The sequence below is a fragment of the Leptidea sinapis genome, chromosome 44 (genome assembly GCF_905404315.1).
Source record: "Leptidea sinapis chromosome 44, ilLepSina1.1, whole genome shotgun sequence".
Lineage (NCBI taxonomy): Eukaryota > Metazoa > Arthropoda > Insecta > Lepidoptera > Pieridae > Leptidea > Leptidea sinapis.
Genome location: NC_066308.1, coordinates 8,440,724 through 8,466,080, shown reverse-complemented (window position 1 = coordinate 8,466,080; position 25,357 = coordinate 8,440,724). Strand labels below are relative to the sequence as shown.

Sequence of the window (25,357 nt, the reverse complement as noted above, 5' to 3'; positions counted from 1 at the left end):
CTGAATTCATAATTTTGCGCGGCGGCCATCTTGGATTTCAAAAATGATCCTAATTTCGTTATCTGCACTCTCGAGAACCTTGGATACGGTATCCATATTGTTGAAATCATAATTATGCGAAACGGCCATCTTGGATATCAAAAATGATACCAATTTCGTTCTCTGCACTCTTGAGAACCTCGGATAGGATAACCATATTTTTGAAATAGTTAAAAATAATAGTTTTATAAATGCCAACAACGCCTCTATCGTCTCGCTTTTTCGTTCCATCGAGTTACAAATCACAACGATTCTAAAGTAGTTTCACTTCAAAAATTGTTGCATCAAAAATTATACGTATTGTTTTTATTAATATCCTTAATTTATATTTTATTTCTTCTTTCTTATTTCTATTGTCTACTATTTATCACAATTTACTGATTATGGAAATGTCTATTCACATTATTTGCAACATTATTTGGCTGCCTCTGTGCATGTTGGCGAATGTAAGTACGTTACACTCACCCACACATTTATTCTAATGGTACTTCTATATTGACAGGAACTATGAATAAAAGTTCTACCGTTCTGAGCGTTATTATTCGAAGCCTGTGATGAAGTTACGTTCCAATTTAAGGAAATTGCACAATGCGTATTCTCCTAACAAGATAGAACGTCAACTATTGGTAGATGATTATTTTGCAAAATTTTGACGTTTGTACACCTCCAAACATTAATAATTATTAGAGTATATATAACCCTTTTAACAGTAGTAGAAATATTTAAGTTTTCTTAGAACAATATTGGTAGTGCTACGAGCGATTTTGTCGGTCAAATGTGGTTGATGCGCGGCTCCGATTCGTTTAACGTTCTAGGGAAATGATTTGAGAATCTAGAGCAAAACTTGGATAGGATTGAAACTTAACTTCAACGATTTTGAAATCATGAGAATAGCACCGCAGATCTCTTAGCGCACTGTACATTTCTTGCCATAGTCTAAGGTTGATTTTTTTACCACAGAACACTATCACTCTAACTCGTCTCTAACTAGATTTCTACACTCGTCAATCGTTATAGACAGACAAAAAGTTGTCATCACCATCGGCCATACTGTAATTACTAACTACTATTTCAACCTTATGTCAAAAAAACACGTTTCATACTAAACTAAATTTCAATTTTTATGAGGCAGTCCCGCCTCTTATTACGTAGTATTTGACTGGAGGTACTGAACGAAGTGTTTTAAATTAATCCTAGCATTATTCAAAGTCTCCCGCCTTTTTTTACTGATTAGTTCCGGTGGCACAAACTAGCGCTAGTGTCGTTATTGCATTTATCTAGTATGAAGTTGACGTTCTTCTCGTTAGAGTAAAGTGTTATGTGTTTTAATTACTCTTTGATAGGTACTGCAGCTCGAGCTACGTAACTTGAAATTTCTTTTTACAGGAGAACAGCGACAAGCGTGAAGCGCAGAAGTAAAAGTGTTCTGTGAGCGCAGATCTAGTCGATTTTATTAACACTAAACAGAAGAATAAATATGAAGGCAGTAATATTCCTGTGTTTATTATCGGTGTCTCTGGGCATTGGAAAACCAACAAACGAACTAGGTAAGGATAAATTTGTCTGGCATCCATTATGATATTGCGTTCGAATTTCCGATTATGTCGTTGAAACAAGTTCTCTGTGGTAATTCTAACACCTATTGCAACATAATTTTCAAAGAAATACTCGATTTTCCCGTTACTAGTTAATTTACAGTATTCTTAACGCTGGTAGGTATGCCGTATGATGCTAATCTCTATGTGAAGGAATGAATAATTAAAACTAGAAACTCAATAACTGCATAGGTCAAATTTATTACTGCATTATCTACCTAATTATTATATTTTGAATTATATATTGAAATTTTGCTCTGAGATTCGACAAAGAATATCAAGAGAAAGTTACGTGTATACTTTATGTACCCCTTGATTATTTGGATGGATGCTTCATTTAAATGCGCCATTTTTTATTTAAGCTTTCTACACAATAATGAGAAATAGGTACCTAAATTAATAATTGATTTTTTAGGGATTTGTACACCCATAACTTTTTAAATTTAATTAGAGAAGGTGTTTTCACCTGAGGATGAGAAGTCATATATTAAAAGTAGTTAATATCAAAGTAATTTTAGATAATCCTTCAATCAGTACCTTATATTATACCTAAATCTGATGAATTAAAAATATTGCCAAACTTAATTAGAAAATGCAAATGTACTTCAATAATTATATTAGGCCTAGTTGGAAGTGTGATGATGGTGTAAGACATACTGTTGTGCAGAACTTCTCCCCATGAGGATCTTGTTTTTCAATAATCTGTAATAGGTAGTTCACAGTGAGCTATCAAGTCCTTTAGATATTGCATCTTGTTGACAAATTTTAGTAAAGGATACAATCAGAAATGTATATGGTGTATATATCATACCTCATACCACTTTGTATGAGGTGCATTGTCTATATGAATAGGATGTCTTTGGGCTTGGATATTAAGACATAAACTTCTTTGAATTTGCTCTAATGTCTTCTCGACTGTATTATTGTTCAGGTGAAGAAAGAAGCTTCTATATGTGTACTCCTATATATGTATGAACTAAGGTACATTTGCTTTATGACACATAATTCTGAATTCATTGAATTTTAAATATATAAAAATCACAAGCAAAGCCCCACAATTTGGATTACATATTAGATAGGTTAGGAATACTGCAGCTTACATAATATGATGAATGGATTATATCCTACTCAAACTGTATTTAACCCCTATAAAGTTCCTAAACTAAGTATCATTTTCATATTGTTTTATCATCACTTTTCTAATAAATAAGTTGCTTACACAGTCTATTTATTGTGCAGAGCAACATGTCTTAAAAAGGTTTACTTTAGACCTTTTTATTTAACATGATTCCTTTAAAAATTTTGCTCACATAATGCTTTTATTTGTTTACATCTAAATATAATTTGATTGAGTAGGCATTAAATCTGATATTTATATCATTGTAGTTTGCATCTTAGTTTTTATTTTATAGGCTATAATAATTATGGTTAATGAGAAACAGACAGACATTAAGGTCTTTATAATAGGGTTCACATTTGTTTTAAGTAGTGTATAATATACCCTTAAAGGATTTCCTTGTCGCCAGATTTTCTCAGTCAAGCTTTAAAGATGGACTTAATTCTTTTGCTGGTGACTGTAAAAGTCACCTACTGAATATTTAACACTTCACATCATAATCAACTCCTATTTGTAGCTTCCACACCATGAAAGTATGCTATCTTTACTACTTACAATGCTAATAATGACAGTAATCACAACCATCATATTGACAAGTCATCCTTACACAAACAACAATTTCAAGCTTTAAAGGTTGATGCAATGTATGATAATTTATACTGTTTATCTAACTTTATATGAAATATTTGATATTTAATATGTTTTTTAACTTTGAACATTCATATTATATATATTGAATATACCACCTTACAAACTAATTTGCTGTGTAAGTTTTTTTTTATGGAATAGGAGGACAAACAAGCGTACAGGTCACCTGTTGTTAAGTGATCACCACCACCCACAATCTCTTGCAACACCAGAGGAATCACAGGAGCGTTGCCGGCCTTTAAGGAAGGTGTACGCGCTTTTTTTTAATGTACCCATGTCGTATCGTCCCGGAAACACCGCACAAGGAAGCTCATTCCACAGCTTTGTAGTACGTGGAAGAAAGCTCCTTGAAAACCGCACTGTGGAGGACCGCCATACATCCAGATGGTGAGGATGATATCCTAACTTGTGGCGTGTCGTGCGAAGGTGCAATTCGGCGATAGAAATCAGGTTAAACAGCTCTTCGGAACACTCTCCGTGATAAATGCGGTAGAAGACACACAATGAAGCGACATCTCTACGCAACGCCAAGTGATCCAGCCGTTCACAGAGCACTGGGTCCCCGACAATTCGAGCTGCTCTGCGTTGCACGCGGTCAAATGGATCGAGCTGATACTGGGGTGCGCCAGACCAGAGATGACAGCAATACTCCATGTGTGGCCGGACCTGTGCTTTGTAGAGCGCTAGTATGTGGGCCGGCTTGAAGTATTGCCGTGCTCTATTAATGACGCCCAGTTTCTTTGAAGCAAATTTAGGTTTGCCTTCCAGATGAGCACGAAATTGGCAATTGCTCGAGATTTCGAGACCCAGTATTCCGATACTAGGCGAGGCTTTGAGTAAATTAAATTAAAACTTGTAAAATACACATTGATTTAAAACAATGGCTGTTGAGTTTCTTGTATATTCTCACAAGCTCTATATTTTACCAAAATCTACCATTTTTTTACTATGGAAAAGAAGGACAAATAAGTGTACGGGTCACTTAGCGTTAAGTGATCACCAAAATATAACATTAGTAATAAATATGGTAGATTCAGTAATATAAATTAAATATTTATAATGATGATTCAAGTTATAGCCTTTTTGAATAACATTTCTTTGATTTGGCAATATTATTATTAATAGATTCTACATAGTACCACTTTATTTTTTACTTTTTCTATGATATAACCCAGGCTGTGTGTGTCAGAATCATATGTATTTTTTCTTAATATGTCCATAGCTAAAAGTGAATTAACTTTGTAATACAATTTGTCACCAGTCTGCTTGAGATAAAATATGACGCAGGTACTGATCATGGGATGTTAACCTATCACTATTATCAGGTCACTCACACTGTACCACTTGACATTATGGTCTTAAGTGAATGGTAATAAATTGACTTTATGCAATGATTAACAATCACTTTATTATGTTTACTTATATAGTATATTGAGTATTTTAATATAACTACATGATTGAACTTTGCTTATGGTAAATTACTGTGCTTATCTTATATTCTTTCAATTATAAGTTTTATTAAAACCTGCAACATTTTGTAAAAGCTTTTTTCAACTGCATATTGATACATTATTATATAGATTTCAACAGAACACAAGCAATGGGAATTAACACAGATATCTTAGACAGAATCTTTTCAAATGTTGTACATATTACCATAACTGGTTTCAAAACTTGACCAGAAGTCACTTTAAGTCGGACATCATTGGTCTTATTATCATGATCTTATGTTTGGTTTGTGCTGGAGGTTATTTTATTCAAGTTCATTTCGTAAAGGGAGCTAAGGTGAAATATTTTTTTATAAAAAGAAGTGGATAAAGATGATTTAATAAGTTTTTGCTTTAGATTATTTATAGGTACATATAGATAGACGTTAAAAAAAAGCATGCAGACTAACACAAAGTGCAATTTAAATGGCGAGTAAGACATAGCTTGTCTTGCACACTAAATTATCAAATCTGTTTTTAGTGGTTGTCTAGCAGCAAGAGACTCAAAGTATATACATTATCTAAGCATATGAACATAATCTTAGCCAAGACTCTACTCTAGACATGTCAAAAAAAAATTTTTTTTGTTGATATGAATGCCCAGACATGCATAAGACTACAGAGTTACAGACTTTCTCAATTAATATGAGCATTCAATTTACAGTTGTTTAATTATTAATTGTTACAAACTAAGATACAAATGTGTATTTTTTTTTTGTATAACAATTCATACATTTTATTATTTTTTCCTCACCTTAGAATTTTGTGGAAAATGAGATTAAGAGGAGTGGACTTTTGGGTTTCCAATTTTATAATATTTTACATAAAAGAGCTAAGCTTTGACATCTTAATTTGCCTGGTGTACAATAGAGTACACCTTGAAACACTGGGAATGTAGTTACTTCCAGTTTGTAGTCTGTAGAACACCACACATCAAAGAAATTAGCATCATGTATGTTCATAGGCACAGGCAAGTGAATTTGCCAGAAACTGTCATAACCATAATGTTAACACCAGGAACAGACATAAACTGATGATGCCTACTACTCGGCTAAGTCGAGTAAGTAAGTCTTTTGTGGGGCGATGTATATGCTTTTACAACAAGATCCCAGAAAATGTTCAAAACAAAGGTGTTACGTTATTCAAAAGAATTGTTAAAAAACGTTTGTGTGGTAAAGGTTACTATAACATAAATGACTTTCTTAATGATACCACAGATTGGGAATGGAGCGACCGCCCTCAGGCTATTAAATAATAAGTTTAATTGTACAATGTTACTTTGTAAATGTTACTTTAATTGTAAAACATATTTTTAATGGAAAAAAAAGCCCGCTGAGTTTGTTGCGCCCATTCTTCTCAGGCCTGAGGCATTCATTTTGGAATGGGTGGTAGATTTTTTTGTCTTTCAATAAGTGATTTCACATAATATTTTGAATAAAAATATTTGAATTTGAATCAGATTATTATACTCCACGCCACAGGAAATATAAATTTTGTAAATATAAAACTTCAACTTGGCAACAATTGCTAATTAGAGGCTTCTTCACAGCATGACAACTGTGTCGGTACCACTATGGCAAAATGTCGTTATGCATTAATATGCAAGCATTACTGTGTTTTTGATTTGATGGGCGTCCAACATCTTATGTGCATTTGCGATGACGTTCAGAATTTTCAATCTAGAATACTGAGTGGCAGGTGATGGGAAGGGCGTATCAAACAAACTTAAATTTTTTTGGTGTTTACGGTAATGATCTATGCCAAGATTGAACAAAATTAGTTAATTTGATGACATTGCAACTTGTTTAAACTCCTATTAAGAAATAGTTCATTATTAATTGACAAGAAACGTCTCAGTAATTAAGTGAAGCAGTTATGTACTCAAGTTTAGACCTGCATAGTAATCAAGTGTATTGTAACGTATTCTGACTTGTACAAAAACGTTCCAATTATTTATTTCCAACTTTTCCAATCTTGAGTGTTTTTGGATGAGTGTGGCAACAGACATTCGAAGTTTCATCAAGTAGCGTAGGTACTAGACGCCTACAATATTGTCACGTAAGTGGTCGGTTTCGCGCTAACATGAGTGCAACAACTACGACGGCCTATAGTAAATATTATATATTTGAAGGATTGGCGAAGAGACTTAGTTCAGCAGCATACGCGGTTAAAAAGATTAGACAATTAACTGACATAGATACGGCGCGACTAGTATACTTTAGTTATTTTCATAGTTTTAAGTCCTATGGTATATTGCTATGGGGCAACGCTGCCGATATTAACCATTCTTCTCAGGTCTGAGGCATTCATTTTGGAATGGGTGGTAGTTTTTTTGATTTTCAATAGGTGATGTCACATCCTATTTTGAATAAAAATATTTGAATTTGAATATAAAGGCTGTTATAGCAATATGTGCAACAAAAATACTGCCGCATACATAAATTAATTGAACAATTCCAAAAAGTAGAACCAAATGCCAGCCGTTCACCAACCAACATACCTGGACACTCACTTTCACAGATATTGACTTGTTATAGGCGTACTTGTACAAGTTTAAACTTCACAAGTAAAACGTTATGTATATGTTACCGTGCGTGTTTAGCAATAGAATACGATATTGTCATTGTATGCTAGGTTATTATTAATTAATTGAATGTAATTATACATATAGCATAGATAGATAAGCAAATGGTATATTGATTCTATGATAAACATATTGCTATGAAGCAAAGTAATACAGTGTGCGAACACGTAAAAACTTAATCAATAAACTTTGACGAATGGCGCTTCTCAATTTTCGGGTAACGTCAGCTCATGTGTCGAATTTACCAACGTTGCATATCGAAACGCGAAAGCCCAGTCTCATCCACAAATATATGACCCGACTGACGTTGTTCTGTACATTATAAATAAAATGCTGATTTCTTATGAATTTGTCAAAAAAATTTCATAACATCAAGAATTATTTCGTAAAATATGTTTACTGTTGTTATAATTAAATTGTTTCACAGCAGAACTTTCAAATCGTAAGTCAATAAATTCTCTCTCATTGAAAATATGTCCATACAAAACAAATATTGGAATTATTACAAAACAAATATCAAATCGAAATAAAAACCTATCCTATCTATCAAGTTAGACTAAACTGTACTCCATGAAGTATAATCCCCATTAAAATCCGTTCATTAGTTTAGGAGTCCATCGCGGACGAACAACGTATCACGTAATTTATATATATTAAGATATACCTACCTCTGTGCTTAGGCACGTAAGTCTACTTCAAAACAGAAAAGGGATTAAGTATTGAGTTATAGTCAGCAGTCGTAATTGCGGAAAAAAAAAATGTTTTTAATTGTCTTGTTTGTTAATTAGTTTTGGTTTTAACTGATGGCCTTGTCGTGCTCTATATAAATAAATAAAAATAGTGAGCCGATAATTGAATTATAATATTTTCATTACCTATGTGTAAACAATCTTATATCAACTTAGTGAATGTCCAACATCACAAAATTTAATTTTTGTTCCTTAGTAAGTATATTTATGAATAAACTGTTTTTAATAATAAACTAATGAATAAATTATTTTTCTTAAATAGCTTGTTATAACGCGTTGTCTTCTAGCAATCATTTGGCGACAGTGGTTTCATCACATTCCAAAAATTCCATGTGGTATCCAAATAATATTGAAATTATGAAAAAAAAATTCCTTAATGAACCTTGCTAAATTAATTTTTAATGGAGCTATTAGCAACTAGTTACTTTCTGCTGTCTTTTTTTTTGTTGGTTTTTAAATTAGTTTTACACTAAAAAGTGATGTTGATTTGTATAATGTGCTTCTTAATTACGTACATACATACAAAGGTTAAGGTCTCAGGGAAATTTAATATTTACCTAAGGAGTACCTAGATACATCATTGTTTTGAAAATAATGAAGATCCAGACAAAACCTGATACGCTGAAAAGTGCTTCATTTGTATTTTAGAGTAACTTATTAATTAGATCATAGAATTATGAGCCTCCCATGCATTGTTATTTGATATGCCAGTTATGCACAGGACATGCTGGTAGATGCTTCTTTCTTCTATTAAGTATTTTATGGAGAAGGTCGCGAAATGGGGTAAAATGAAGGTCTCTTACTAACGCGGGAATTAATCACAAAGACTGTTCCGAAGAACTGTTTGACCTGATCACTGCCGACCAATTCAACTTTCGCGCCACACGCCAATATCTTAAGTATCGTGAGGTTTTCAAGTACCTTTTTGCCACAAACTACCAAACTAGTGAGAATGAATTTTCTTATGCAGAGTTTCCAGAACAATACGACATTGGGTACCTTATAAAGAAGCGCGTACAAAAACTGAAACGGCCCGTTGTTACTAGGAGTGTTCTCCAGTAATTTCACTCAAATTCCAATATTTTTATTTAAAATCCCATTTTGAACAGCAAAAACTACTAATGTTGCAAGCAAGTCTGGGCAGAGGTGATTACATGAGATGACCAATGCACTGGTTTGATAGGTTGAAAGAAATGAGCTTGTTTTGACAGGTTAAAATACACCTAGAACTTTAATGTTATAAACTAGATTAATGAGCTTTAAGCTAAAGCTTTTATAATTATTTTCTTTCAGGTACTCCAAAGCCGCTGAATGTTACAACTACTGATGCAAAAACACAGAAAATCACAGAAGAATCACCAAAGCCAGCTTTAAATAACACTGAGCTTAAACCAAAACCCACAGAAAATGCTCAACCCACAAAGGAAACAATTACAGAATCTGCTGCCAAAGAACTGTCCAGCACTACAAAACCTACCAATTCTGAGAATAAGACTCCTGCAAATGATAAGTCTGCTAAAGAAAACAAGGTTCCTGAACAAACAAAAACCCCATCTGAAATGAAACCTTCTGAGAAAAGCAACAACACAACCATCATTGAAGAAGCAACAGCAAAGAAGAATGAAACAGTAGTTACCACACCTAAGAGTAGTGTGTCTGTTTCTACCACTGAACCAACAAAGCCTAAAGAACCTAAAGATGATGCAGCCAAACCAGCTCTTCAATCAAGAGGGTAAGAAAATTAATCATTTACTCGAAAACAAAAAATTGATATTAACTTAAATTAAAAATGGTAATTGATGCTTATAAAATGCATGTAAAGTACAAACAAGTTTGTGTGCATACTTAGGATTTACATAAGATTTAAGAAATTATAAAAGACTTAACTGTGATATTCATAAATGTTATTTTTTGACCTAATTGAATTCATAATTTTTTGGTTGTAGGTTGTCTATTTAATATAATACATGTGTGCTAGTAGATAGTGTTATAAATTTTTACATTAATAATAACCAATTATTTACCTTACAATTTGCTTGATGGAAAGTGACAAAGAACATGGGGTCATCACAATTGGATGGTGTCTGTTTGTCTGGCTTAAAAGAAACACATTTAAAAATATTTGGAATAATAACTGGGGCAATTTCCCTCATTCGGGAGATGTGGATTGGATTCCAAACAAGCCTACCTACATATATATTTATTCAACACTTAATGTTAGGAAACCTACACCTGCAAAGAAATTCGAGGGTAGTGACATAAGTTGATGAACTTGCACTGGGCCAGGAATGTCTATTAAACCTACATGTTCCTAACTCAAGTTTGCAAAATAGTCTGCACACAGTAAGTAGTCCTTGATTTGTGGAATGTGCAGTTGTTGAATTATATACATAATGTAAACACACTTTATTTGTCCAGTAGGGATATAAGCTACACAGACTTATAATTGACATATTATTACCAAGTAAGTTTTGTATGAGTCCCTTTTGAAAGATTATTCCCCTGCATTCATTCACATAAGTCAAGTGTCCAGGCAGAAAGATTCTAAACATGATGCAGAAAAAAGTATATGTTTTTGTGTTTGTTGATCCAATAGGTTTATTAATATAATTCCATTATTTAACAGATTTGACGGTGCTAGTTTCGTTGGAGGCATCATCTTATCGTTGGGTCTTCTTGCCATCGGTTTCATGGGCTTCAAATACTACAAGAACCAAACTGAAAGAAACTACCACACTCTCTAAAATTTATATAATTGTTATTATATTATAGATTGTAAGTGCACCAAGCAATTTTTAGTTACATAAGTTTATATTTGGTTATTTTCTGAGATTCGAATTTTTAATTTTAAGTTTCAAAGTGCACCTTTTAAATGTAACAGGGTTTATTATGCATAATACGTGTTACTTGTGGTAGTTGAATATTCCTTTATAGTTTTTATATTTAAGAATATATTTTACGTTTGCAATATTTGTATATAATGTGTGATCTAAAAACGATCTGAAGATGTATCTGTAAGTAAAAAATAGATCTGTTGAACTAAATAATTTTTTTAAAAATTATATTGAAAATTGAAAAAGATTTATAACAATGTTGATGTATGGACTGCAATTCTTATCTTGATCTGTGCCATTTTCGATTTTATTTCATTAAAAAATATGGATAACTTTACTATGTACCTATTTTTCTAAATTTCGTATTTGCTAGATAGAAATAAGTGCATATTATATAATAAGAAAAATTAATATGATCATAAAACTTTAATTTGGCTTAGTTTTCTGGTAGTTTCTATGTAATTTAAAAAACTGTTAGCCATGTTTATTAAACAAATGGTTAATGCAATTATTGATTCCATCCTCAAGTGCTCTTAAACTGAACTATTTTGTAAAGGATCACTCATGTCACATCCAACAGTTGTGTTTAATAAATGTTTAAAGAAAAGTGTTTTTTTTTTTCATTGCAAGACATACATACCTAATTAATTATTATTTAAATTCTGGTCAAACGAAACACCATGGAATACAAAATCTTCCTAGAGAGTGTTAAGGTCAGATCGAACTTCTTTATCTCAGACGAGAATGAGAGAAAAACCGTTTTTGCCCGAAACCATCCTCATATCATACAAACTACTGAATTACCTACTTTGAAAAATTGTATTTACTCTTAAAATTTGCAGTATTATAAGATCTATTCTATAATATCTGATCGGTGTATGTTCTTATTGTATAACTGCATAAAAAAATATATTTACTGGAATACAGCCCTAAAATCAAAGTATTTAGTATTAGTTGAACTATTATTTAAAGAACAGTTAAAACGAACTACGGAACCGTCTCCCGTTCTTTCTCTTGCCAGCCAAAAGTGTGGTTTATAATTTTTTTGTGATCAATAACTACACCCACACTCGTATTATAAAAGAACATTCAGCAGGCCTATTGTGTATCTCATTTGACGATGATAGTGGTGATCACCTGACGAAGTGTACATGGTCAGAATGGTATTAACTTCCATCTGCTTTCACAAAATTACTCAGCATGATTACGGTTTATGGGGATAGTATAATGCACTAATATAATACTCTCAAAATCGAAAGTAAGTACCTAAATAACAAAAATAAAAAACTGAAGATAATTTACAGACCACGTTAGTTAGGTAATATTAATAACTGAAACAGCTCTGTCTTCATGTTTACATTCAATGTTATATCAAATGAAGTTAATTTGTTGACAATCTAATTTTAATCCTTTATCCTTACACCGAAAGTTAATTTTTCACGTATGTATGTATCCATAATTTTGAACACTGTGGTTCTATATTTTGGCGATTTGTGTGTATCGATATATTTGTTTTTTTGAATGTAGCTGATTATGTTCCGATATATTTGACTACTTTGGATGATGCTATCTATTTGGTCACTTTCTCTGAATCGATGTACTATAATGCAACGATGGGTGTTGCCATGTTTTTGAATACAATGAGTGACGCTGACTGTACGTATAGCACACAATAAGTCATTATTTTCTATACTGTCAGTTAGATATCCTACTCCTCTATATGTTTAATAGCGTAGGTAGGTTCGTTTTTGAGTTTTGTAGGTCCTAAAATGCATCTTTAGCGGCAAAAACACAGAAGAAGTAAAATGCACTTAAATCTAAGGCTATACACATCCCATGTCTTGTTCTATTTTTTTTTAATATAACCACTATCTGATGTGAACTTGTATTTAATAATAATGACGTAAATACATAATATATGTGGTACAAGAAGTCAAAAGGACCTTGACTTAAAAGTTTTAATGAAAATGACACAATAGTCTGTACAAATACATTTAATATTTATATAATTCCATGATTCATATACATAAAAATTAACTACGTCAATCTACATTCATTAATGTGAATAATTGATACACTGATTTGCTAACACTGGGGCCAAGATTACGTTTCAAGCATCCATATTTAAGATTGGCAAGAAGAAGTCCACCTTCTTTGTCATTACAACAATCATAAACGGCAAAAAGTGCTTTCGGAGTTTTGTAAATACTGGTAATGGCTAATGCTTTCTCGACCGACATGCCTTTCAGCTGTAGTAACATTTTTATGAACATATCAGTCACACTGAGCACTTTGGTTTTCAATGAAGCTTTGTTGAAATAATCAAAGGTCATAAGTAAATCGTCAATTGGTTCCTCGCCAACGCCCTTCAAGGTTTTCCCCTGAAATAAAAAGTAACTTACAAAAGCGCTACATATCAAAAATAATCTGAAAACAGAAAGAAGACATATTATATCAATTAAAAAAAAAACCGCGGCTCGCTTATTTTTAACCAACTTCAAAATTAAAGGTCTGCGTGTCTCTATTGATCCTGGGCCAATAATTTTTAAAAGCCTTTTTGATTAAATCGATGTTAGAATAGAACCCGTAAGGGTGGAAATCTTCGTCAGTTGTTAACGACAGTAGGTACCTACTGGAGATGTCCTACAACAATAAAGCTATCTCAGGAGATCATCGACCACTGCCCGGAGAAACTTGCACCCCTCTTGTATAGGAATGGGGTAAAATAAAGATCTCTACTCAAAATTGGGCGTCAATAGAGCATGAATTTATTTCTAGGCACGTACCCCGGCCACGTATGGAGTATTGCTCTCATTTATGGTTTAGTACTCCTCAATATCATCCCGAACCATTAGATCATGTACACCGGAGAGCTCGAGTTTTAAGAGATATAGACGCAAGTATCACGGAGATTGTTGCGAACAGCTGTTTGATGTGATTCCTGCCGCCGAATTCTACTATAGTAGGTACTATTACGCCCTAAACTTACATATAATCCACATTCTACACCATTTGGTGTTTCTCTACAATGAGGCTTAGGAGAGACCGAACTTTCGTCTGCATAAAACCAAATTGAAAGATAAACTTCATTACATGGTGTTTCGAGGTCGATACGATTGGTGCCGGATCACTTACCATCGAAGGTGATCAAGACCACACACGGGGTATAAAAAAGTGATAAGGACAAAAAAATGTTAAAGTTGAATAAGGAAATACCAGGAAGTAGCCACTGGATTTCATTATCTAGGTTAGACGAGCTAAGATGGTCTTGGGTTTAGTTATTATTGTAAGTGTCCCTCGCTATTTCACCAACTTGCGCAGGACAAGACTATGAAAGCCTCACGGTTTTCCACTCTGGTCACTGCAATTTGCATGGGCATCTAGCCGGCATTATTCTCCTAAATGCAGCCTATTATACAGATTTGGATGCGAAGACAGGCAAACACATCCTGCTCAAACAAACTGGGTGAGTCGTGTCTCTCAAAGTTCCGGTAATTAAAGAACAGGACATAACATAGGCGTTATGTCCGAAATTGCTTTTTTGTTTTATATGAAACTGGTGACCAGTTCGCTTCGTTTGACTTAACTAATCAAATGCATACGAGTATAAGTACTATATACAAAATTTCGTATCAACATTAAAAATATTTTTTTGTTAATTACGATGTTTGTAGAAGTTGAATCTTTACAATAATTGTTTTAATTTTCCCTTTTTTTTTAAATGTAATAATGTCGCAAAACTGTCAAACTGTAAGTCAAAAAAATTATCTCATATAATTATTCGTTCAGAAATAAAATTGTAAATTTAAAAAATATGAAGGACAGCGAATCGAAATAACAAGTATCCTATCCTTCAATTTGGATCAAACTAAGTACACACAGTGTGCAAAATTTGTTTAAAATCGGTTCAGTAGTTTAGGAGTTCATCGCGGACAAACAACGTTCTACGAAATTTTTATATATAATTAAAAGATTGCCGTTTTGCATTGAAAAGTTCAAACATTTTTATTTTTCTGATGTTAAATATATTTTTTCATCAAAGCATTTACCCTATCTTTATATTTCCCCTCCTAAAATCCCCTCATTTCTAAGTCAGTACAACATGATAAGGCATGTTTCAATGTATTCTGCAGTTCAGTTTAATTATGGGACACCAATTTTTCAAGCATTATTATTTTACCGGATTTATGCAAAAGAGGCAATACAGAGGTTTGTTAACCTCAAAAAACCATGCCTCTAATTCTTGGATAATTTGACGGACGAATCGGCTTACACACCTAAACTTCTTTTGTTAAAGCCATCCAATGGTGTACATATTTTATAAACTAGAATGTTCTAACGATCAAGCACCTTTTATTATAAGTCAGCAATTCGTGCGATCCGGTATAAGTCAGGGCTCTATTATAGGACCCCTGTTCTTCCTAATCATGGTAAACGATTTTCAGGAATCTATTAAATATGCAAAATCTCTATTGTATGCCGATGACCTAAAGCTTGTCTTCAAAATTACTTCTGTTGCAGATTACCTCAAGTTGCAACGCGATCTAACAGCTGTATGTAACTGGAGTGAAACGAACAAAATGGAATTAAATCGTGAAAAATGTTCAGTCATGACCTTTGGTAGAGTTCGACGTCCTTTGATATATGAGTACAAGATGGATGCACATAGGCTGCACTAAAAGTATCGGGAATGGAATATTTCCACTGTTCCTGTCATATTAAAATCTTTTTAATTGAAAACTCCTTGGTTTTAAAAATCGAATACCATTTATTTATTTAAAAAAGATACTCGGTCTTGTCGCAAGGTCTTGTCAAACTTGTTTAGTCGTTGCGAAAATGGAATTGACTCGAGAAAATTCTAGAGCGATGATTTATTATGACTTTCGAAGTGGTTTAACACAAAAACAGTGTGTTGACCGGACGATTTCTGCATTTGGTGATGAAGCCCCATCCAAAACCACAATTTATCGCTGGTTTGCTGAATTTCAACGTGGACGTCTCAAGCTCAGTGATGATCCCCGTCAAGGTCGTCCACAAACTGCAGTCACCAAAGAAAACGTTGATGCTGTGCGTAAGCTGATTGAGGAAGATCGACATGTGACATACCGCGAAATTCAGGCAACTTTAGACATTGGCATGAGTCAAATACAAATAATCTTGCATGAACAATTAGGTGTAAAAAAGTTGTTTTCCCGATGGATACCGCATTTGCTCTGTGAAGAGCAAAAAGCGGCTCGCGTTACTTGGTGCGTCAGAACTCTCGAAAGGTTCCACGCAGGATCCTCAAATGCTGTATACAACATCGTATCAGGTGACGAATCCTGGATATACGCGTACGAACCCGAAACAAAAAACCAGTCACGAGTTTGGGTGTTAGAAAATGAGTTAAAGCCAACAAAAATTGTTCGTTCACGGAGTGTTTCAAAAAAAATGGTGGCCACGTTTGTCTCCAAAACCGGCCATGTTGCGACTATTCCTCACAAAGAACAGTTAATGCAGAATGGTATGCTAGCATTTGTTTGCCACAGGTCGTTTCTGATCTCCGTAAAGAGAACTGCAACCGCCGCATCATCCTCCATCACGACAATGCGAGTTCTCACACCGCGCACAGAACAAAAGAGTTTTTAAAGCAAGAAAACATAGAATTATTAGACCATCCGCCGTACAGCCCCGACTTAAGCCCTAATGATTTCTATAATTTCCCTAAAATAAAGAATAAATTGCGTGGTCAAAGATTTTCATCACCTGAAGAAGCTATGGACGCCTACAAAACGGTCATTTTGGAGACCCCAACTTCCGAATGGAATGGTTGCTTCAATGATTGGTTCCATCGTATGGAATAATGTGTTAAATTTCGCGGAGAATACTTCGAAAAGCAATAAATACATTTTTAAATAGTTGTGTCACTTCCTTGATTCCCGAAATTTTCAGTGCCGCCCACGTATTTTTATCCCCAGAGTAGTGAAGGTTAGAGATCTGGGCGTAATTTTTGACACCCCACCACTCCAAGATTAGGATTCGTACTGCGAAACTCTCGAGAGTTCCATAGTCCATTTGTTATATGCTTACTATATTATGCCCTCGTCCGAAGCAAACTGGGAACAAGAACCTGTGTCTGGGATCCTTATGAGAAAAAGTATGGACTATTATTAGAAAAGGGCAGGAGGCCTTCCTAAGATATCTGCACAAATGTTGCTATGGATCCTTTCATGTATCCAACCAAATTTCTCTTAAGTTTTTTAGGTTTCATGTGCATTTATGTGTCGAATTTTATGAGGAGTGTCCCTAAATGTAACAATCTTCGCCCACGAACTTTTAGTGGTCCCAATTCTTCACACAGTTGCCCGAGTCATGGCACCTATACCACATTCATTAGCATCTTTCAACACACTCTTGGACAAGCATGCTCATTGGGACCCATATAATGATCGGTGGACTTCCCTAGTTTCTGAAATACTAAGGTATGCAGAGAGCATTGAAATTGTATAATTTATTCAACTATTCTTTAATATTCCTTTTTGGTTTGTCATTTTCCTTTTTGTGTTTCAACTAATTAGTGTAAGTGGCACTGCCATGCTATTTCGATAATGTCCATCAATATAATAAATAAATAAAAACTAATCTAGAGTAACCAGTACAGTAATTTTATACTAAGCTCCAATTACATTGAGGACTCTCATAAAATATAACTATATATAAGAGATTTCCACATATATAGTCACTCATCATGATATCTCTGGAACCATAAGGCGTAGCGACTTGAAATTTTATAAGAATATTCCTTTCGTAGAGTAGAGGTCAGCTAAGAATGGATTTTACGAAATTCCATCGGCGAGAGTTTTTTTATAACAGAACAATGTCTGTCGGGTCCGCTAGTATTGTATAATCCTTGATTTCCTGACCTCCAAACGAGAAGAAAACAAAGGACATACTTTGGGTTTAATCTTAACAAACAAGGATGAATACAATTATGTTGAGAAAATATTGTATGATATAATAAATATGCAATACACACCTTACATTCAACTTCAATCCTTTTCGTCATCATAGCTAAAAACCGTACTGATTTTCCAAGAGAGTCAGTCATGAAAACTTTAAAGCCATCCTGTATCCTTGTGTTAGCTAGAGCCTGCAACAATGATGGCATAGGCAAACCAACATGCTTATTCTTATCATATGACTCAACTAAATAAATAACATTACTCAACCCACATTTTCTCAGTCTAAATTTTTGCTCATGAAATCTTCCATCCTTTATACTTGCTGCCAAATCATCCATCCTTTTCCTCTCGGCTATGTACGGTAAAACAAGCTCCCAATCTCTTGTTTTGTGTTTTGCTATCCAGGTAAAGTCACCAACTTTTAAACTTCTTGATTCATATTTTAATCCTGGATAGACTAAGAAAGGGTCAGGCTTTCTTGAGCTCCTATTAATAATAAGAAACAATATAATAATAAAGGGTGAAATAAGTATGCAATTATTTATAAATTTCATCATTAATGATTTTATTATATTCCATTAGTAAAATACAGATTTAATTTCTACTAAAATTTATGGATGTTTGACTGCTAGGCTAGATTTTAGAAGGTTAGTACACAGTTGAGTAGTTATGTTAATTGTAGGAAATAATATTATTTGTATATAATCTAAAATATTATGAAAAAAATACTTTTTTACTTATATTGTATGTAACATCATTTGTGATAATAATAATAAAGCATAAACATACCAAATATACAAGTTCTAGACAAGGCACTTAATTCTCAAATCAATCTAAAAGAAACAGTTACTTACCCACTGTTTTCATTTTTATCTATTAATAAGACAACATCATATGATCCAGGTGGCATATCTATTAATTCATTATTTAGTACAGACACAGCATTTGTCTCACATCCTTTAGCAATACTCTGTGGTACTTCACTATTAACAATTATTTCTGTTTCTCTATTCAAAACATTATCTATATCATTAAAAATAATATCATTAACTAGAGGTTGATTTATGTTTTCTTTCCATAACTCATTGGCTAGTTTAAGGCCTTGTTCAGTTAAGCTATATAAAGTCTTTTTGCTTCTATTTCGACATACCAAACCTTTTTCAACTAGCCTACCCATATTGGACCAGGGAGAATATCTACCTGTTCTTTGTACAATATCTTCACAATATTTCTGCGCAATTATTATTAATTCATCTTTACTTATTGATGAAGTTGACTTTTTAGAATGTTCCAATAACCCAAGTAAAATTGCATAGCCTCCAGTTTTAAAGCCAGGTTTGTACATTTTGTTTGGAGATGTATGTGCTTCTCGTCGTACAGGTTCTGGTACCATATTCAACACTTGATTATTAGAGCTGCTCGCCACTTCGATATCGTCTGCTGATAAACTTAAATGTATATGGCTTTTTTTAACATTACGATTAGACATACATGTATCAAGAAAAACACATAGTTTCTTATTAAAACCTTTAAGAATTGCACATTCAGCGCCAGATTTCAAAGGTAAAGGATATTTAGTAAGAGATTCAAGCGCTTCTTTCAAGACTTGCTCGTGTTTACTCCTTTTTGCCTTCGCTTCTGCATATAATTTTTCTAAAAAATCCTCGAATAACGGATTTGGTCGCTTTCTTTTGAATGTTATCCTTTTACCATTTAAATTAAACATTTTGTTAAGCTTGTTTGAAAAAATTCTAAAAAAGTGCGAGTTCAGACCATGTAAAATAAATCTTAATTTATATTTTCATCCAAACATTTCATCACTTTAAAAAGTTAAAAAATATATTTTCAATTTTGTTTGTTTTAATTATTTAGAACATTGGTAGCAAGACTATCAGCTCCAACCAAGATACAATAAAAGAAGAGTATTTCAATCATTTTTCATACTCGATTCGCAGAATTATTTTCAAAAACAAACTAGGGATGAAATTTGAAACGATACGTCATACTCATACGAATACAAGTAGATTACAAAATACAAACAAACAAAGTATTTAACAGTTGCTTCGTCTAACATTATGATAGGCAAAGAGTGCAAGCCCATACAGCCAAGTCTTTAGCGTTGGCTTTAAAGTTTAGCGCATATATTTATGGCAAGCATAAATATTTTATAGGCCAAAGCCAAGTCTTTTAATATTAAAAATTCAGCGGTGCAACAATTTCAGAAGCCGAAGCTATGACCATACATAATATAGACTCAGACTCAAGTTTGCGCGTTTACTACTAAAAAAAACCATTTGTCGTATCATCACTCTTCGACAACAGGGCAAAGGCAAGTTGGGTTCGAAGAAGCTGGGTGTTATTAATAGAGCACGGCAATACTTCATGCCGGCCCAAATTCTAGCGCTCTACAAAACGCAGGTCCTGCCTCATATGGAGTATTGTTGGCATCTCTGGTCTGGTGCACCCCACTATCAGCTCGATCCATGAGACCGCTTGCAACGCAGAGCAGCTCGAACTGTCGAGGCCCCAGTGCTCTGTGAACGGCTGGATCACTTGGCGCTGCGTGGATATTTCACTTCATTGTTTGTCTTCTACGATTACGATTCATTTATCACGGGGAGTGTTCCGAAGGGCTGTTTCACCTGATTCCTGCCATCGAATTCCACCTTCGCACGACACGCTACATATTAGGATATCATACCCACTATCTGGATGTGTGGCAGTCCACCACAGTGCGGTTTTTCAAAGATGTTTCTTCCACGTTCCAAAGCTGGAATGAGCTTCCTTGTGCGGTGCTTCCGGGACGATATGACATGGGTACCTTCAAAAAAAGTGCGTATACGTAAAACGCTCCTGTGATTCCTCTGGTGTTGCAAGAAAATGTGGGCGGTGGTGATCACTTAACACCAAGAGACCCGTAGGATCGTTTGTCCTCCTTTTCCACAAAAAAGATTTACGATCAGATGTTGCATGGCTGTATAGTTCTTAAAAACATATTTTGTACCATTTGAAAATCTCGTCAGTGTATATTTTGTTAATTAGGCATATTATTTGCTTATTAATAATTTTATAGGAACAACTGCAATGACATGCTCAATCCTACACCAATGACAATAATTAATTATAGATATTTTTGTTGGTTAAAATCATAATACATTTCAATTCAAATCAATTAATTCATATATAGATCAAGGAAATGACACTTTTGAATATCAATGGTTTTCTTCTTTTTTTTCATTTAACACCTCTGCGGAAAAGCTTTAATGAGAAGAAGTGGCAAGAAACTCATTGCCACTTTTCATTGCCCTTTAAATTTACAGCTTCATCGTCTTACAAATCATTTCAGTTACAATATATGTAAATTGATGCAACAAATATTCTCAAACGTCAAATACTTAATGCCTTTTACAAGTAAGTAAAAATAAGAGAATGTAAATTAGTAATTTAAAACACAAGAGTACTGTAGATGCATCAATCCACAAAAGGTAGGTATCACGAGAGCATTTTCTTTGTGGTTATAAAAATATAATAGCTTTAATTTTAAAAGCATGAAGCAGAGTTTCTGGTAACAGGATCATCCAGCCACCACAAGTAGCGCCCGTTCACGAGCATTGCGCATGGACCAGCTATCGCCTCTCGACCATATTTAAGGCAAGGGTAAGGACCGCCCCACGCCGCCGCCACAAGCAGTGACATTTAGGCGAGCATGACGAAACCTGTCACGAGAACTCAACCAAATAACAAAAAAGAACGTTCATTCACGTGGGATTGAACATCGTTTAAACTTTAAACCCAATATAACAGCATATTTAGCATAGCATAAATAGCATATTTGCATACTTACCAGTAGGGCAATTCTGCAGTGGTAGTTGACGTATATTTTCACTACTCTGCAACTGAACGAAACCTGCAATAAAACTATCAAAAGGATGGATACCATATTCTGGTCATAATAATAAATATAATGCCTACCAATGAATGAATGCACGAAAAGATGACTTAATTAATATTATTGGTACCTAAATGTTGAATCAACTTAAAGAGAATTTATATTCTCTTAAGCGTAGATTGGAAAATGTTGTTTTTATGTTGGAATTTTATTGAATTAGGCATTATTTTACGAAAATCCATCATTTTTCAATTTTTTTAATTATTTTGAGTATGCATTCAGTCTCGTGCCAGAATTTTACGAGTCATCATCTTCTGAGGATGCCTCGTGTACAGGCGAAACACGAGTCAAATTGATTGAAGAATTGAATTAGAGATGGGTAAAAGCGTTATTTTACTGTCACCGTGCTCACTATCGTTCCAGTATCATAAAAGTCACCGTGAAAAATCGCCGTGACTTTGTCACTTCGATTCCAATGTCGTGATAGTTGCGTGGAGTTCCGCTAATAACGGTGATGATCGGTACTCGGTAACTAGTAACTTTTTCGTTGTTTGGTCTTAGCGCTATCTATTTACGTAGTAATTTCTTTTGTGGTAACTTCAAAAGTTGTGCTTTTCGTGGTAAAAGAGTACCTAATTCTTTTAATAATCTTGATGTAATAATAATTATAATGATATACTTCCGTATGTTCAATAGATGCTTAAACGGTGATTCTAACCCAGTGCATCATTAAAGTTAGCACTTATTGTACAAATAATTCAAGGATATAGTAAATCTACTATCAATTACCAAATTATCAATATAGGTTTTTCTTACGATGCGTTGAGCCGTATTATATCGTACGCACAAAATAGCAGTGAATTAATGCGTATACGAAAAATATTAGAATTTAATAATGATAGATACCTACTTTTATATTTTACTAAACTACATATATTATGTAATCAAATAGTATGTCAAGTAAATGCATTAAAGATATGTATTTATTATTGACAAAAATAATATCAGAAATAAAAATATTCAGTAGTCAATATAATTAAGTAAACAGGGTTTTTCTTATCCCACATTTAAAAGAAGAGCTAAGCCATAACTATTTTATTATGGAATCTAAAATAATTTAACAGACCTACAAACAAGCCACGTAAGTATAGCTGTGACAAAATACTCCTAATTAGTTGTCCAGTAACAGTTATTACTCAAATATCAGTCGATATCAAAATACTCGTTGTTACTAAATACTCGTAATCCCTTGTCGAGTGACAGCTGTTACTCAAATACATCGTTACGATGTAAGTGACTTCCGGAACGTTGTGACTTTGGAACGTTGTTACTTTAGAACTCAAAACTCTTAGATAATTCAAAAATTTTGGATAAATATTGTTTTTACTCATGTTTGAAAATATTGTCTACTGTCATATTGTTTTGGTTTGAGTTGATGGCCTAGCTGTCAATGTTAAAACAGATCTTATAAATGAAGTTCTAGCTTTTACAAATTAATAAAATGATCACTTTGTGACAAACGACATAATAATTAAAAAAAAAGCTTGGAATTCAGATTTCAGATCAGTCGCAGACGTCAGAAACACAGTGACAGTACACTGTCAGAAAGCAAAACATATTTGTATTGAGTTGTTTCGGCTTGGATTACAGAATCAGTGATATTTTATATTGCCTTAATTGGATTGTTAATTATTGTAATTATTTAATTAAAAATCTCCATAAACATGTCATTACTTGATTGTTGAGTGTTAAATAATCGGATCGGACAAAACAGCCAAAATGTCGCTGGAAATACCATTGATGACCACGGACGAGGTATGGTTATCAGCATACGTAATATTATTAAAATACTTTTATAATTTATTCTGCTTTTATTAATGAGATAAATTATTATAGGTAATTGAGCTCGATCCAGAACAATTACCGTCCGGCGATGAGGTGCTTAGTATTTTGCAACAAGAACGATCACAGCTCAATGTTTGGATCAATGTCGCGGTAATTTTTTTCTATTTTTGAAGTTAATTAATGTCGTAACTTATATTTCATTATTTTTGTTTAATATGGGTGTAATATTCTTGCAGCTGGCATATTATAAACAAAGGAAGATTGATGACTTTCTTAAAATACTTGAAGCATCCCGTGTGGATGCAAATATTGACTACAGAGATTTTGAAAGAGACCAAATGCGAGCGCTGGATATGTTGGCCGCATACTATGTACAGGAGGCTAATAAAGAGAAGTTGAAAGATAAAAAGAAAGAACTTTTTACCAAAGCAACTCTTCTTTATACTATGGCGGATAAGATTATTATGTATGACCAGGTGAGAAAATTCTATTTTTATTATTTTTAAATTGTAAATTTTACAGTCCATATTTTTTCAGAGTTGTCTGTTTTGAGGATTAAAATAAAGTTGTTGTTATTTGTGGAATTGAACCAACTTATACATATCAAAGAATGTGCAAGCATAGATTTTTGAAAATAAACTAAAATAATAATATAATAGGTTATACAGTTATGGTATAACCTCAGTTATGTGGGCTTTCCATCAGAAAATGGCACTAACAGAACATTCTTTAAATAAACAGAAATATGATAGAAATAGTATACAATTACTCAGTAGAGATAAATTTCAATCATCAATTTTTAAATTATGATTCTTAAAGAATTACTGATGCAGAAACAAAAATTTATGCATATAGAAAAGGATCTATTCGAGATGCAATAAACTTTTCTAGAATTATATATATCTAAATGTAATAATATGTTGTTGACGTTAAGTACACATCTGTTTGTATATAGTATGGCCATGAAAGCTTAAATCGATATATGTATATAATATTTTGTTGATGTGATTGTAATACTCATTCTATACATTTATACCATGACAGAATCATCTACTTGGTCGTGCATATTTCTGCCTTCTGGAAGGCGATAAAATGGGTCAGGCAGATACTCAGTTCAATTTTGTTCTGAACCAATCACCCAATAATGTGCCTTCGCTACTCGGTAAAGCATGTATTGCTTTCAACCGCAAAGACTATAGAGGGGCTTTAGCTTTTTATAAAAAAGCATTGAGAACAAATCCAAACAGTCCAGCGGCTCTTCGACTTGGGATGGGACATTGTTTTATGAAATTAAACAATCAAGAAAAGGCCAGGTAATCTAAGTTTAATTTCTAATTCATTTTAATATATATTGTATATCCTGATATGATTGCTACTTGTGATACAATTAACCATGAGTACCAGGTTAAAAGTAGTGATGTAGCAACCTGCCCATAAGGAGGAATCTTATTTTATAGAATATGGTACGATGATGATCTCATTGTAAATCTTAACATGATAGATAAGAATGAGATCATATGAATTCAGAACATGTTAATTTTATTGTATGCAGCAGAGTATAGCCATTAAAATAGGTAAAACAGAGTTAACAATATAATTCACCTAAAATAATAAATGCATTATTTATGA

General features: G+C 33.5%; 2 protein-coding genes across 3 annotated transcripts; one reads left to right on the top strand and one right to left on the bottom strand.

Annotated features, from left to right (window-relative positions):
- The first annotated feature begins 1,381 nt into the window (after positions 1-1,381).
- LOC126977310 (porimin) lies at positions 1,382-11,660 on the top strand. The gene is made up of 3 exons (XM_050826085.1): positions 1,382-1,586; positions 9,513-9,951; positions 10,846-11,660. The coding sequence occupies exons 1-3, from the start codon at positions 1,517-1,519 to the stop codon at positions 10,961-10,963; spliced, it is 627 nt and encodes a 208-aa protein (XP_050682042.1). The 5' UTR covers positions 1,382-1,516; the 3' UTR covers positions 10,964-11,660.
- A 1,369-nt stretch (positions 11,661-13,029) lies between these two features.
- LOC126977248 (crossover junction endonuclease MUS81) lies at positions 13,030-19,990 on the bottom strand. Of its 2 annotated transcripts, XM_050825984.1 has the most exons (4): positions 18,849-19,990; positions 18,266-18,480; positions 18,069-18,182; positions 13,403-13,434 (listed from the first exon to the last, which is right to left on the bottom strand). In XM_050825984.1, exons 1-3 carry the CDS (start codon positions 19,718-19,720, stop codon positions 18,172-18,174), a joined length of 1,098 nt encoding a protein of 365 aa, XP_050681941.1. In that variant the 5' UTR covers positions 19,721-19,990; the 3' UTR covers positions 13,403-13,434; positions 18,069-18,171. The 2 variants fall into 2 exon arrangements, with proteins under 2 accessions (XP_050681939.1, XP_050681941.1); XM_050825982.1 differs by having other exon boundaries at positions 13,030-13,434; positions 18,069-18,480.
- Positions 19,991-25,357: the final 5,367 nt, after the last annotated feature.

What these genes read in the sequence shown, in the direction of transcription:
- LOC126977310 (XM_050826085.1), top strand. Translation starts at nt 1,517, where the DNA reads ATGAAGGCAGTAATATTCCTGTGTTTATTATCGGTGTCTCTGGGCATT. An exon ending in AAAACCAACAAACGAACTAG is followed by an intron (nt 1,587 to 9,512) that starts GTAAGGATAAAT and finishes ATTTTCTTTCAG; the next exon opens with GTACTCCAAAGCCGCTGAAT. An exon ending in CCAGCTCTTCAATCAAGAGG is followed by an intron (nt 9,952 to 10,845) that starts GTAAGAAAATTA and finishes ATTATTTAACAG; the next exon opens with ATTTGACGGTGCTAGTTTCG.
- LOC126977248 (XM_050825982.1), bottom strand. Translation starts at nt 19,720, where the DNA reads ATGTTTAATTTAAATGGTAAAAGGATAACATTCAAAAGAAAGCGACCA. An exon ending in GATAAAAATGAAAACAGTGG is followed by an intron (nt 18,481 to 18,848) that starts GTAAGTAACTGT and finishes TATTATTAATAG; the next exon opens with GAGCTCAAGAAAGCCTGACC. An exon ending in GGATTGAAGTTGAATGTAAG is followed by an intron (nt 13,435 to 18,068) that starts GTGTGTATTGCA and finishes TTTTTATTTCAG; the next exon opens with GGGAAAACCTTGAAGGGCGT.